Genomic DNA, 14,472 nt, shown 5'->3' with positions numbered 1-14,472 from the left:
CTGCTGTGCACTGTTCAGCCAGAAGGAATAACACCTTCCCAAAGTCGCTCCCATCACATCCACCAGTGCAGTTTGGCTATTTGGCTCCCACAGCACTCCCAGAAGTTTCCAGTGAGCAGCACCATGCAAGCTTTCTCCAGAAATTATGTGCTTTTAAGGGGAAGGAAACTAGGAAATGAGTATGGGAGACGGACACCTGGAATGTATAATGGATGGCTCTGGTGCTGTGCCTCTGACAGCCTGGCCTGCTGGAGGTCACTCACACAGCACAGCAATTTTTCAGTGTTTAACTCATCCCTTCCAGCCATGCACAGATGAGAGGAAATTCATACATCACATGGCAATGGCATTTTCCTTGCAGCTGGAATGTTAGCTGGGATCCCTGGTGAAGCCTGGGGTCAGGGAGTGCTTTCCAGAGCAAGGGACAGGCTCAGCAGGGTGTCCTAAACCAGACTAGGAGCTGGAGAATAATTCCTAAGGGTCTTTTGGCTGTATGTTTAAAGTACCAGAGGGATGGAGAAAGGATCATTTTTAGGGTTTTCTGACTCCTGGTCCTTCTGTTTCTCGTGGGTTGGCTCTGGGTGGATCCTCCCTCAGCTCCAGATCTCTCTGCAGAGCCAGCTTGCTCTCCTTGGTGGCTCAGCAATCACTGTGAGGGAGCTCAGGCTGCCTGATGTAGCCCTTAGTCTTCAGCAGAGAGAAGAGACTTAAGAAGAGAGGAACTCAGCTTGTTCTCTGACTTTTTAGCTTGGGCAGAGACTAAAATTAAAATCCTTCTTGCTCTATTTTTCCTCTTGTTATTCTGTTCCCCAATTTCCCTTTCCTAGAAGGCTGAGCTGTTAAAATCTGGATGAGGGATACTTTGAGCAGCATTTTTATTGTTATTTTTGTCAGAGTTGGGGTGAAATGCTGACTTAAGTGGTTGGGAGGCTCTAGCTCTGACCAAAAACCTGTGCATCCACCATGTGAGGGTCTGAAAACCACCATGTCAACACATTTTCTCCTTTACTTCTCATCTCTGACACAGTTCACCTGTTGAAGGCTGCACATCCAGCTCAGCCCATACTTTTCCTTTGCTTTCCATGCTTCCCCCTTAGAGATGGATTAGGAGCTTCAGACTCCTGAGGGAGGGGAGCTGGTGGAATTCCATGGGTGCCTGCCTTCTTCAGGCAGCAAATCCCACCTCACAGAGAAAGCCAAGCCTGGGCTAAGAGGTTCCTTGGCTTATTTTTCCCAGTGAGACTTAATTTGCTGCCCAGAGTCTCTCCTCTTAAACCAGAGCTGCGGGGCAGCTGGAGACCTCCCTTTCCAGGTCTGCATGTAATGGGGACTTAATGTAATTCTCTCTGTGCTATCCTGTGGTTTTTCTGGCTGCCAATTGTGCTGCTGCAGAGCACGGGGAAAGTTTGGAGCTGGAGGGAGGAACTGTCTCTGCCAGCAACAAATAACCAGAGTCACAGCACATGTTGTTTCTGCTGCTGGGGGACATGGGCAGATGGATGGAGGCACGTGGGCAGGAGGAGGAGGAAAGGGAAGGAGCTGAACAGTGACATGAAAAAGGAGACATTGGTGAAGGTCAAAAGTTGGGAGAGTGTGGTTTGAGAAACTCTATGGGGTTCTCTATGCCCTGCACCTTTCTGGGTAAAACTGCTTGGGGCAAGGGGTTTCTGGAGGTGAGGGATCAAGATTTGGATCAAGATCTGTCTGTCCTGTGGAAATGTTTTCTCTGTTTCTTGCTGTGCTTCCCCAAGTCAGGACAGCAGCTGCCAGCAGCAAAAGAGCAATTAATGACATGCTGGCTGAGCCTGGCAGTGATTCAGGATCTGTATAAGTGGGGGACCCCTTACAGTGTATTCCCATGGCTCCCCAACCTCCCAGCTAACCTCTTTGGACATGGATGTTGTGCTCCTTGTGTGCAGTTTTCCTGCCCTGTTTGACCTTTAAGAGACAAGGGTGAAGTGGCACCAAACTCTCCCTTTTCATTGGACTTCCAGGTCTCACTGCAGCCTTGGCAGTGATCCCTGAGGCGGCCTCAGGACCACTGGCTGGGATTAGCCCTGATTTCTGAGCAGCACACTCCAAATTTCACCTCTCTGAAGGCCATGGGCACCTCCCATCATCTTTTCCAACAGATATTTGGCATTTAGGCTGCAGCGACAGGGAAATAACCAAATTAATTTCTTAGGAGTTACTCTAGAGAAGCTCCCACGAAGAATTCAGGGCTGAGGTTCTGAATCAGGCCATGAACAAAGAACTTCAGCCCCTTAGAACAAATTCTTTGCCTCAGCCCTTGCAGAGGAGAGCATGTAGGAGCACGGCAGAGCGTAGGTGTTATCAGCCCAGGTTCTGGGGAAGACACTCACAAATATTATTAGCATGAATAGGAAGCACCATGATAGGATGCTCTCTGGGAAAAGTAATTTTGTTCATTAATTACTTGCCTTATCTGGCAACTTTGTTCCCTTTCTCTCGCTTTCTTCTTTTTTAATTTTCTTTCAAATGGCTGTAAGTGAATTCAGCGCGGGGAAAGTTATTTTCCTGCCTCCTCGGGGACAGAAGCTTGTATTACTCAGGTAGCCTTCAGCTGAGTCTTCAGGGGTTTTTCCATCTTCATTTGAAGCTCAATCTGTTATAGGCAAGTGGCAGAAAGCAGATTCCAGGCAGATTCCTGTGATTTCTTTCTCATGGACCACCTCAGTGCTCTGCACCAGCTGCCTTTGGCTGCAGTTCTTCCTCCTGCTTGTGATTTTGTGCTCTGAGTTTCTCCTCCTGCTTTAAGCTACCAGGCTCATGTTGTGGCTGGTTAGTTCAGCAGCAAAAGGCCTTGGAGGGCCGTGATTTAAGGGACAGCAAAGCAGAGGCCCTGCAGCTTCAGAGACATTCTTTCCTCCTGTCTTTGACCCCTGCAGGAGGTTGGAAAAGGTCAGTGGATGGAGGCAGGTGATACCCGTCCTCCCACATGTCAAACAGGCAGGATGGCTTTTTTTCAGGTTGCTTCTACAAAAGGGAACGATTTAGGATTAGATATTAGGAAGAAATTCTTGACTGTGAGAGTGGTGAGGCCCTGGCACAGGTTTCCCACAGAAGCTGTGGCTGCCCCATCCCTGGAAGTGTTCAAGGTCAGGTTGGACAGGGCTTGGAGCAACCTGGGCTAGTGGAAGGCGTCCCTGCCCATGACACGGGTTTTGGAACAGGATAATTTTTAAAGTTCCTTCCAATTCAAGCCTTTCCATGAGTCTGTGATTCCTGGAGGAACATGGCCTGTCATGCTGAACACACCCAGCTGAGGGGTGTATTTCAACATCACCTTCCACAGACCCCCTCCCTCATTTCCACACTCTCCTCCCCTTGAGCCAGCAAACGAATTCCAGTTCTTCATTGGACAAGGGCTCCAGGTTTCCAGGGATTTGCATGAGAAATGCTCCCGTTCATCTCAGGCTTGAATGAGCCATCAAAACAGCTCATCAGGGATCCATCCACCAGCAGAGGCACAAAGGTGTGTCCACACAAATCGCTTGTCCGTGGCTGCACCCCAGCCATGCACAAGCCGGGCTGGTCCTTGGGGCCACCTCTGACCCTTTGTTCACACGCTGGGGCTGAGGAGCAGGTTGCATCTGATGCACCAACCCAGCCTCCCCCAGGCAAGATTAGCACAGCCACAGCTCTGGAAAACTTGGGGAGGGGGGCGAGGGGAAGGGGAAGGGGCGTGAAATCCCCCAAAGCGGGGGGGGGGGGGGGGGGGTGTGTGGGGGATGCTGTTTATGGAGTGTTTGGCTTTGTAGGGCGGGAGTTGGAGGAGTAAATCCCTTGCACCCACGCCCAGTGGGGCTCCAGGGGTGGGCTCAGACAATTGCGGGGATGGAGGGAGGAGCCCACCTGGGGACAGAGATAAGGGACGGGTGGGGGGGAATTGTCGTTCTGCTGCATAAACCGGCAGGGTTATCAGGGCAGAAACTCGGCTTCTATTACCATGCATTAGAATAGATTAGCAGGCAGAGCAATTAGCAGCCTCCCTCTGCTTGGCCAAGTGACAGGGTGGTGGTGGGAGCAGGAGGCAAGTGGGAAGAGGCAGCTTTGGCAGGGAAACGTTTCCCTCCATGAACTGCAGCCCAAGAACAAGGATGGACTTCTGATCTTTTCTCCCCAGTGCTGCCCTGCTGGGACATTGGGGGTGAGCTTTGGTTAATGGTCTGAAACTTTCTGTGGCTTGAAAAATTGCCCTGGAGAGATGTAAAGCTCCAAAGAGTGAATTTCAGCTTTCTTGAGTTACCTCTTCCATGTCTCTTTGGAAGAATCCCCAGATCTCTTGGTCTACAAATGCCACCCGTTAAAAACCCCACTGCTTCTACTTCCCCTTTTCCCCAGCTCATCTTTGATGTCCAAAGAGCAGGTTTTTGGGAGATGAGCCTGTTTGTGGTTAGAGACAAAGATGAAAACAAGGATCCAACTCCTTCCTCAGGACCATATGAATTTACTGAAAAAACTTCCCTCCTCTCACTGTGCCAGCACAGGTTTCCCAGGAATGATCCTGTGCATTATCTCGGCTCAAATTTGTAACTTTTCCTGTAGCATCTCCTGCCCTTCTGTCCAGAATGGAGTATCTTGGGCAGTGGGTAAAATTTAACTCCCTGATGCCAGGGAAAGCGAAATTCCAGCTGTGCTCTGGGCAACCTGGAGACCGGAAGGAGAAGACAGGGAGGGAGTGGGGTATTCTCCACATGACCAGATAAAGTTTAAGGTCAATTATGTCTGAGTCTCGACATTTATGGCATTCCTATTCTTAGGACCCCGGGGGAGCCTGGAAATGTCAAAACATTGCTAAAACTGACCTTAAACTTTACATGTGAGTGGGACTGAATCTTCTCCCTTTTCCTGGCTCTGGCCAGAAAATTGCTTTGGCTCCAGCAGAGGGAAAGGCAAATTTCAGCTGCTCCCTCCTTCCCCAGCCTTGCTCCCCCCTGGTGATAAAGCCATCTCAGGAGACCCAAAGCTGGCTCTGCATGTTGGCCAGACTTTGGCAAAACAAGCCTCTTATTCCATCCCCAGATTCCTTTAATTGCTCTGTTCTTGTCTCACCCTTCTTTCCAACTGGGAAATCAAATGCTTTTCCCCAATAAAAAATGAAGCTGTCATGTTGGATCTCGTCCTGAAAGAAGGACCAGACTAATGAGACTGATTCAGAGCATCAAAACCAGATGACTCAGATCTCTAGAGCCTCCCAGAGCCACAGATCTCTGTGTCCTGCAGTCCCTTTCCCGGACTCCTGTCCCCAGTCCTGGATAAAAATGCCATTTGAGGATTTGCTCTTGGCTTCCACCGAGCTCCCTCTGCTGATCACCTCGCAAAAGGCATCTCAGACCCACCTGGTCTTCAAGGAAACACATCCCCTCCTGCCTCCGAGCAGGGACAGGGACTCTTGGGTGATGGATGTGAAGGTGGATTGGGACACTGGTGGGATATCAGCTCACTGCTTTTTGGGAAATGGGACCCATTGCCATAAACTCCTGGCTTTGTGTAGAGAGAGGGAAACCCACGTTGCTGCAGTGATGCCACAAGTCTCCCTTTCACCAGGCTCTGAACCTGCTCAAGCTTTTCCCAGGACAAAAATGCTGGTGTGGTACAAGATCAAAGGCTTTGAGGAACAACCGTTCTTTCTGTTAATTCGTTTTGGAATGGCCTGGGTTGGAAGGGACCTTAACAATCATCAGATTCCAATCCCCTGCCATCAGCAGGGACACCTTCCACTATCCCAGGTTGCTCCAAGCCCCCTCCAACCTGGCCTTGGACACTTCCAGGGATGAGGCAGCCACAAGTCATCCTTCCCTTTGGGAACAAGGAAAGCTGCTGCTGGGCTGTGCCTGCTCCCCGTGCTAGATTTCACATTCCCAGTTTGTTGGTCTGGACTGAGCTGGGGATGCAGGACCCTGTTCAGTTTGACTCTTGCCAGGTACCTTCTGGAACAGCCACCTCACTGTGAGCTCTGGCTGAGCTGGGAAATCTCAGATTTCCCCTTGGAGATGAAGAGATGGAAGAAATGGAAAATCATTTTGTCTTAGCCTGTCTTGATCCACAACAGATAGGACCATTTGGGCTAGTCAGGGTCCTCAAACTGATACCTAAATCAGATTTCTCTGAGAGTTTCCTGTCATCCTCTCTATCTTCCTCCTGAATTTTCTTCTTGGATTTATCTATCCAATATACCGGGATAAGGAGACCATTGGAGGTGGTGATAAGAGTGAAGGAGGCAGACAGATAATTTGAGGAGAAGAGAAGGTCACAGGGTGAATTTTAAGGGGAAGAGCTAGAGAGAGGTGAGAAAAAATGGGAATTGTGCCTGAGCTAAAAGCACACAACTGGGAAGAGGTGAGGAGTGGGATGAGGCAACATGTCCATCTTGCAGAAGCTGAGGAACCCAGTGAGAGTGACCCTACACCACAAAATGCCTGGGAATGAATAGGTTGGGGATGAAAATGGGGATGCCATCCCATCAAAATATCCCATCCTGCCCCGGAGACCTCCCCTTGCTGCTGTGAATCCCACCTGCCACTCCCAGCACTGGAGGGAAGGTGGAAGGAAGGGGTGGCCGGAGTGATTCAATCCAAGGGTGAGAGAATTTATCCCCTGAGGGAAATGTCACCGTTTGGCATCAGAAAGGGAAGATGAAATGTCAAACCCTTTTGCTAAACAGTGATGCTGGAAAATTACCTGTTTAGGGGAGGTGGAAGGGTGTCACCCAAACCACTGGGCTGTCTCTCAGCTTTGCCATCAAGCACAGGTGCTCCGTGTCCCTCTTCTTCCCTACAAACCCACCTGGGTGGCCACGATGAGCCTTGAAATGCAAAAGCAGCCAAAAGAAAATTGCTGTGCATCAGATGGGGAGGCTTCTCCAAAAGGGATTAATTTCTTTGGAATTTAGTTCTAGAAATTTATTTTTTTATGGTATTACTTCCTGCATTAAAATTTTTCGTAGTGTGCTAATTGCCATTTGGGAAAAAAAAAAAACAACCCCAAATGCTCTGTTCTGAGCAGGAATTTCTGGTCAGATCCAATCACCACTCTTTTGTCTTGAAATTTGTTATTAATTAGCAAACTTGCAGATAAGACCTTTTCCATTGCCAGAAAACTGACTTTTTTTTTTTTTTTTGTCTCTCATATTAAAAATTTCAGATATTTTAGTCTGCTTCTGGGGAAATTATGGGAAAGAAAAAGGAAAGAGAATCCAAGTCTCATTTTTCAACAGTTATGAACAAGAAAGGCTCCATCAGGACTATGTGCTGGTTTTCTGACTGCATTATTTCCACCAAAAAAAAAAAGGAAAATAAAATACAAAAAAGAGACAGGGAAACTCCCCCCCTTGGCTTTCTCCCCCAGGATTATCACAAGTGGCTGCCTCACTGGCAGGTGTGAGAAAGGGAAAAGCCCAAGGCTCATGGGACTGGAGAGTAGTTTGGGTAATGAATGGCTCCAGAGATTTGGTCTCCAGAGCCCTCTGTGCAGCATCTCTCCATCCTGGTGTGAGAAATGGGGCCTGCAGGGATGCTCTGGCTCGGGTCTGAAGAGCAGCTCTGCCAACCTTCCTCTGGTTCCCCTCTGCTAAGAAATCAGGAGCCACCCAAAGCAAACTCAGGCATTTCAGGTAGTGATGGAGTGGAGAGATAGCCTAGAAGTGTGAGAGGCAGAGACATATCCCCCTTGGAGGCACTTGTGCCACCCCACTGCTCCCATGGGGGATGATCTGACCTGTGGAATCAGGCTGGGAGAGCTGGGGGGGTTCACCTGGAGAAGAGAAGGCTCCAGGGAGACCTGAGATCCACTTCCAGGGCCTAAAAAGGGCTCCAGGAGAGCTGAAGAGGGACTGGGGACAAGGGCCTGGAGTGACAGGACAAGGGGGAATAGCCTTAAACTGAAGGAGAGTAGATTTAGATGAGATATTAGAAAGAAATTCTTGGCTGGGAGGATGGGAAGGTCCTGGCACAGGTTGCCCGGAGAAGCTGTGGCTGCCCCATCCCTGGAAGTGTCCAAGGCTGGGTTGGATGAGTTTTGGAGCAACCTGGGATAGTGGAAGTTGTCCCTGCCCATGGCAGGGGGGTGGAATGAGATGATATTTCAGGTCCCTTCCAACCCAAACCATTCTGTGATTCTGTGACCTCGATCAGCACTTGCAACTCCTCTGCTCCCTTCTTCATGCAAACAGCACCTGTCCCCCAATTTTCTCCCTGTTCCTGCCTTCTGGATAGTCAGAAGACATCTTCCTTCCACCTTCAGCTTCCTGACCCAGTCTCCACCCCCTGCAGATTTTTGTTCCCAGCCACTTTACCCCCATTAACCCAGAGCCCAGGTGGTGAGGGGGCAGCAAGGATCAGGGCCCCACTAGGTTGGGGCCAAAAGATTCAGCCAAAAAGAGGTCAGATTGTAAAATGAAAGTCATATTTTTGGGTGTTAGGGGGCTTTTTATGTGGGAGCTCAGGGTATTGATTTAGGTTTTTTCTCCTACAACAAGATGATGGAGATGTGTCTTCACTGAGAGGCAAAGGCAGGTAAAAGAATGTCTGTGGCCTTAGAATCACAGAAAGGTTTGGGTTGGAAGAGACCCTAAAGACCATTCAGTTCCAACCCCCTGCCATGGGCAGAGACACCTTCCACTAGACCAGGTTGCCCAGAGCCCCAGCTGGCAGCCCTGCAGTGGGATGATCCATTTTCCATACTTTTATAGGGAAAGCAAAGATCTTGCACATGGAGATGTACCCCACCCATCTTGCACATGGAGATGTACCCCACCCAATCCTTCTTGTACCTGGTCTATCCAGGTGCACGGAGCTCTTGTGTCTGTGTTGAGCCTCTCCAAAGATTTCTGGGCTCCAGATTAACCCTTCTAACTTTGGACACTTAGGGACAAATCCTGGAGGTGGTGGAGTGAGTCAGGGCTTGCCTTGACCAAGCCCTGACAAGGCAGAAAAACCATCTCACTGCAAAGGTGGAACAGCACCAGGTTCCTCTTCGGGCCTGTGTTTGCTCCTGCAAGTTGCTTTAGGTCCTTGGGATTAAGCCATGATCTCTTGGGCACCAAACCAGGACCTTCATCTCATCCTCAGGAGACCTGGGAATTGCTCTGCTCCCTGGCACAGCCACGTCTGTGCCTCACTTTCCTGTCTCTGCCGGGTAATATTCCAACCTCACCGAGGTATCATGAAGTTTAATTAGCTCCAGGCAAAGCCCTTGGAGATCCTCGGATGAGAGACCCTGTAGAAGCACAAAGCATTAATTTAACATTATTAAAATAATTGGGTAGTGGCTGGTGAACAGAGGGTTAGTGTTAGCAGGATTTATTCTTAATGGGAGATGAGGAGGAAATAACATTCCTCATGGTTCAGTGGTAGGACCAGCTTCTTAGTGTTCATACTAATAGTTTTGGACAAAGCAGGACACTTGGAATTGTGAGAGAAGCAGCTGGTAATGAAATAGCAGCTGCTATTAAGACACACAGAGAAGTGCAGTGTCTGCACCATAATCTTATTCAAATAAGTTCAGGAGTGGGAAATGCTCTTTTAGGTGCCTTAAGTGTAATGTGATGCCACTGGGTGGGAGTTACACATCAGGTAATTATAGCATGAATAGCAGGGAATTAGGGTGTATGGCACAGGAAGTGATCTCTGCACGTTGACATCCCCAGCATGTTGCAGCTACGGGGATTTTATTAAAGCAAAACAGTTATTGGCAGTACAAGGTATTTTTTTCTTCATAAACCATGGTAGACACACCAGATGAGAGCAGAGCAGAGTCACAGGAATCTCCTAGAGCCCAAAATACACCCTGACCCTCTACAGAGACAACAGGAATGATGAGCTGGGGTCGGGATATTTCATTACCCCCTCACAGTCTGAGCACTGGCAGCTCAGGTGACCACTTTCATAAGGGGGGCACTTGTGTCTGGAGGTACTTATTTATTAAAAGTCCCTTTTGCCTTTATTTACAGTTTGCTGAACTTGTGGGGCTGCAGTGTCCCCTCTGGGCAGTGCCTTCAGCAGTTGGGTGCTTTGTCACATTTGTTTCTGCATCTCAGCCTCCACCACTCAGGGATTTGGGATTGGTGCTGGAAGGCAGCACTTTGCTCTGCACACACTGAAACAATTTTCTCTGCTTTCTCACCCCACTCTTGGGGGAGGGCAGAACATTTTTGGCAGCACAGAGGAAGGCTGGAAGCTTTTTGACAGGTACCTTTTTGTGCTCCCCTGAATCACAGAATTATAGAATGGTTTGGGTTGGAAGAGACCTTAAAGATCATCTCCTTCCACCCTCCTGCCATGGTCGGGGACAACTTCCACTAGCCCAACCTGGCCTTGGACACTTCCAGGAATGTGGCATCAGCAACTTCCCTGGGCAACCTGTGCCAGTGCCCCACCTCTCTCTGAGCAAAAAACGTCTTCCCAATACCCAGCCTAAATCCTCCCTCCTTCAGAGTAATCCACCACAGAGAAAATCCACCATGTTTTGCCTCTGAGGAACCTCAGCTGCAGGTGCTGGGCACACACCTTGGGAGAGTGTGGTGTGTCAACCCACAGGATGCTCCTTCTGCTGCAGCTCAGGATAGAGAAGGTGTTCAAGGAGGAGATGCAGAGACCACGGGGACAAGGCTCTGAAGAAGAGCCCTCATCCCTCTCTCCTGCATGGGCAAACCTGCAAAAACCACTGGCAGGCAGCTGCATTCCTTTAGTCTTGATTTCAGCAGCAGCTGGGATCAGTTCCCTGGGGGAACTATGTTGCTGTGATGTTGACCCCGGAGCCTGAACCCTGCTGGTGACCCAGAGCCAGCTGGGCAGAACTCCTCCATCATCAGACTCAAGCACAGGCACAGTTGGGTGTTTTGGGGTTTTTTAAATTGAGAAATACCATTGAAAAAGTCACAGAGTTGAAGTCAAAAGTTGGGAAGTGGAAGAATTGAGGTCACCGTGGAAGAAAGGAATAATAACCTGTGATCCTCTAATTAAAGTCCAGCTTTCAGTGTGGGAGTGCAGGGAGAAGAATGGGAAGTACAGAAGCTCCTTTCAGTCTGGCTGTCCCTAATTCCTGAGACCCTGACTCTGCAACTTTAACATTTTATTAAAACCAGGCTTAGTTTGGTTTTTCATAATTTCATTATTATTTGGATGGGAAAATATTAAGGCTTCAAGATATTAAGGCTTCAAGACACATCAATCAAATATAGAGTGAATTCTTGGTTTCAAAAGTTACATGTCTTAAATGTGTATAACCTGTAAACAGCAAGATAAGATGTGGATTATTATATTCCTGCTCAGTGATGGGATTAGGAATACAAACCTTATTCCTAGATGATTAATCTACATCCATAGACTTGAACTGAGCCTGGGTATCTGCCCATTAAATTTTAGAAAATCCAGATATTTCTGTCATGCTACAGGTGGAGGAAATGAAAGGGAGGTAGAAGGACATCTCGAACTATTTGGGTGCTTGTGTATTCACAACACCAAAAAGGGTTTTCCTTCCAGGCTGCTCTCAGGAGAAGAATTCCCACACCCTGCAGAGCTTTCATGGGATTGCTGTGGCTGTTTGTTTTATGGAAGTGCTTAGAAAAATCTCAGGTCATCATTTTGCCACTTGGCTTTCATGCCACCGTAGGGGACTCAAAATTTTTGGGGGCAGTTAATCAGATATTGGTCCAACCCTCTGGAGAATGCCCACTTAAAATTCCTGATCCAGCATGTGGAGGCACTACAGGAGAGTAAATGGGGTGGAGGCTCCTGGGGAACAGAGAGCAGGAGCTGCAATGCTGCTCTTGCTCTCTCAGACCTGCAGAGCAAACCCAGAGTGTGCTGAGAATGGCAGAGATCTCCTTTCATGACTCCTGCCTCTGGAAATGCAGCTTTCCTCTACCAGAAAGATGGAGAAATTGGAGTTTGAAGTTGGGGTGTTCATTTTATCTGGTGTCAGACACCAGAGAGAAGCCAAGCCCTAAAGTTTTAGGTCATCCCAAGATTTTTAATATTATGGTTACCCATATATTGAGGGTTTTTTTGCACGTGTTTCCATGGGTCCTTATCTGCAAATCCCCAGGTAGGTGCAGTCTCTTCTCCAGGGAACAAAGACATTGAGGGGTGATCTTGGAGCTACAGCTCCAGCAGCCCCCACGTGCTCTCACAACTAAAACTCTGAAGTCTGGGAGCAGGTGAATAATTTAACAGCCACACTTAGTCTTTATAGCTGATTTTAATGGGGGGTAATAGCATTGCTAATAACAAAATCCATTGAAGACACCCTCTGCAAGTCCATAACATTAACTTAATGGCAAAAGGTAATTGGCATGCAGTTGGAGCTGTCCTTTTGGATTAACCCCACGGATTTCCAGGCAGACACCTCCCTTGGAGCAATGGCCTTGGGCAGTGCATGTGGGGTGAAATACAGACGTGGTTCACTTTAAGCAAACGCAGAGCTGGGTGGAAACAGGGCAAAAAGCTACTAATTCATATTGCTGGGCTTGTGTTTACACCAGAGAGGTGAGAAGAGAGGCAGTGAGAGGACTGAAAGCACCAGCAGTGAGTTGGTGGTGTGAGCTCTGAGGGTCTTTGCAGCCCAGGTGTGTGCACCCACCTCTCTTGCTGAACTGCCACTAATTGGGAACACCAGAAGTTTTCAGATTCAACCCTCAGCACTTCTAGTCAGGCATTTTCAAAACAGATACCAAAAGCTCCTTAGTCTGCAGGGACTATTTAGCAGCTGCTGGACAGTGGCTTGGAGTGTGGCCCCATCCCCTCAAGAGAGGGACCAGCAGCCCAGAGGTACCACAGGAGTGGAGCATTCTCAGCAGGGCCAAAAAGCAGCTTCTCTACAAGGACATCCCTGCCTAAGATGTCCCACGGCCCTTCAACAAGAGAGTTTTCAGGGCTGTGGGTTTGGCCAAGGGAAGGTTATGCGGTAGCTGCTGGGGCTTCCACCCATCACCCTCCCTCTTTTCACGGTGTCCTTGCAACTCCCCAGCCTGCTGAGCAATCCCATGCCTGCTGGCACAGGAGTCAGCATTCTCAGGGACATGGTGAGATTCTTGGGGTTGTCCTTTTGAAAGGCCAGGAGTTGGATTTGATGATCCTTGTGGGTCTCTTCTAACTCAGGATATCCTTTGACTATGATTCTATGAATTGGAGCGCTCCAGGACATGAGTTGCCCATCTAGTGCAGTCCCAAAGAGTACAGAGCTGACTTTCCACCCAAAGCTGTTGCTCCTCCCATGTCCCAGGGTTGTCCTCACCCTCCCAGCCTGACTCTGTGTTAACCCTGTGTTATGATCCAGTTATTAAAACTATTAGAAATGCCTCTGCCTGAATTAAGGTACAAATGACACCAAATGCCAAAGTCAGTACCATGGGGTTTTATTTAATGGTAAATGTGAGACAGAGAAAGAGAGATGGAAAAAAATAAGAACAAGGGGTGAGGGGGAGAAGAAATGGAATGACAGAGACAGAGATTTAAATAGAAAATGTATCACCACTCCATGTAACCCAGTGGCATCCCGTGGGTCTGGTTCTTCTGGTCTTCTTGGTGCTGATGGTCCCAAAAAACAGAGTCCACTGGATTAATATCCCCCTGGTGGGGGGGTGAAGCTTTGTAGTCTCTTGTGAGAGGCAGTCCTCTGGTGGTGGGAGGCCTCAAGAATGAGTTTGGGGGGCGCTTCGGGGGTCTTTGATGGTTTATGACCCTACTCAGCTGCCTCTCAGGTGAATGTCCCATGTGTACATGGCCTTTCCGGAGCAAGGGGTTACTCCTTTGGTTTGGTGTGGAGGGATTTCACCATCACACCCCCAAAACCCTTCTCCTCCACCACCCCTTGGGCCTTGTTTGCTTCTCCTCAGAGCTGAGATGATTAGACAGCAGCCTCACCTCAAGTCCCCAGTCACAATCCAAATTCCAGTCAGGAGGCATTGGTGGGGGGGGGGGGGCGGGTGCTTCGATGGTCGTAGTTGCTTCCTTGCAGCTTGACAAAAAGCCTTTCTATGATTTTGACAACGTGTAAGACGTTCCCAACCCTTCAGCCCGTCACCCCCTGTCCCTCTGTGTCCCCGTTTCCCCAGGTGCACGAGGAAGGAGCGGTGCGAGCGCTCCAGCGAGCCGCGGAGATTCGCCTCGGAGATGAAGCAGTGCGTCCGGCTCACCGTGCATCCCAACAACATCTCCGTGTCCCAGTACAACGTTTTGGTGAGGAATGCTAATCCCTGCCCCCTCCCCCTCGAGTCTAATCTGCCCAGCAGTGTGACAGACCCAGGTGTGTGCCACCTGGATCCAGGGAAGGACCGGCAGCTTGATGCAGGAGGTTCTCCAGAGCCCAGTAACTTCCTTTCTGGCACAGAGAAAGATTTGCCATGGGAAGCTTTGGTTATCCCGTCTAGAAGTCTAGGAAGGGACTAGAAATAGTCTTCCCTGTTTGCTGTGAGCAGCTGAGGGCAGGTCTGAAGATATTCTGTGCCCT

General features: G+C 49.1%; 1 protein-coding gene across 2 annotated transcripts in view; it reads left to right on the top strand.

Annotated features, from left to right (window-relative positions):
- The window catches only part of PLXNA4 (plexin A4), a 445,892-nt gene that overhangs the window by 319,979 nt on the left and 111,441 nt on the right, over positions 1-14,472 (top strand). For both annotated transcript variants that reach the window (XM_064656587.1, XM_064656588.1), the window contains exon 6: positions 14,078-14,201. In XM_064656587.1, coding sequence (XP_064512657.1) covers positions 14,078-14,201 — 124 coding nt within the window. The remainder of the gene's footprint in view (positions 1-14,077; positions 14,202-14,472) is intronic.

Source organism: Pseudopipra pipra, chromosome 5 (assembly GCF_036250125.1).
Source record: "Pseudopipra pipra isolate bDixPip1 chromosome 5, bDixPip1.hap1, whole genome shotgun sequence".
In the NCBI taxonomy this organism is placed as follows: domain Eukaryota; kingdom Metazoa; phylum Chordata; class Aves; order Passeriformes; family Pipridae; genus Pseudopipra; species Pseudopipra pipra.
Note: the sequence above shows the minus strand (reverse complement) of the source record. Positions and strands in the feature narration are given on the sequence as shown.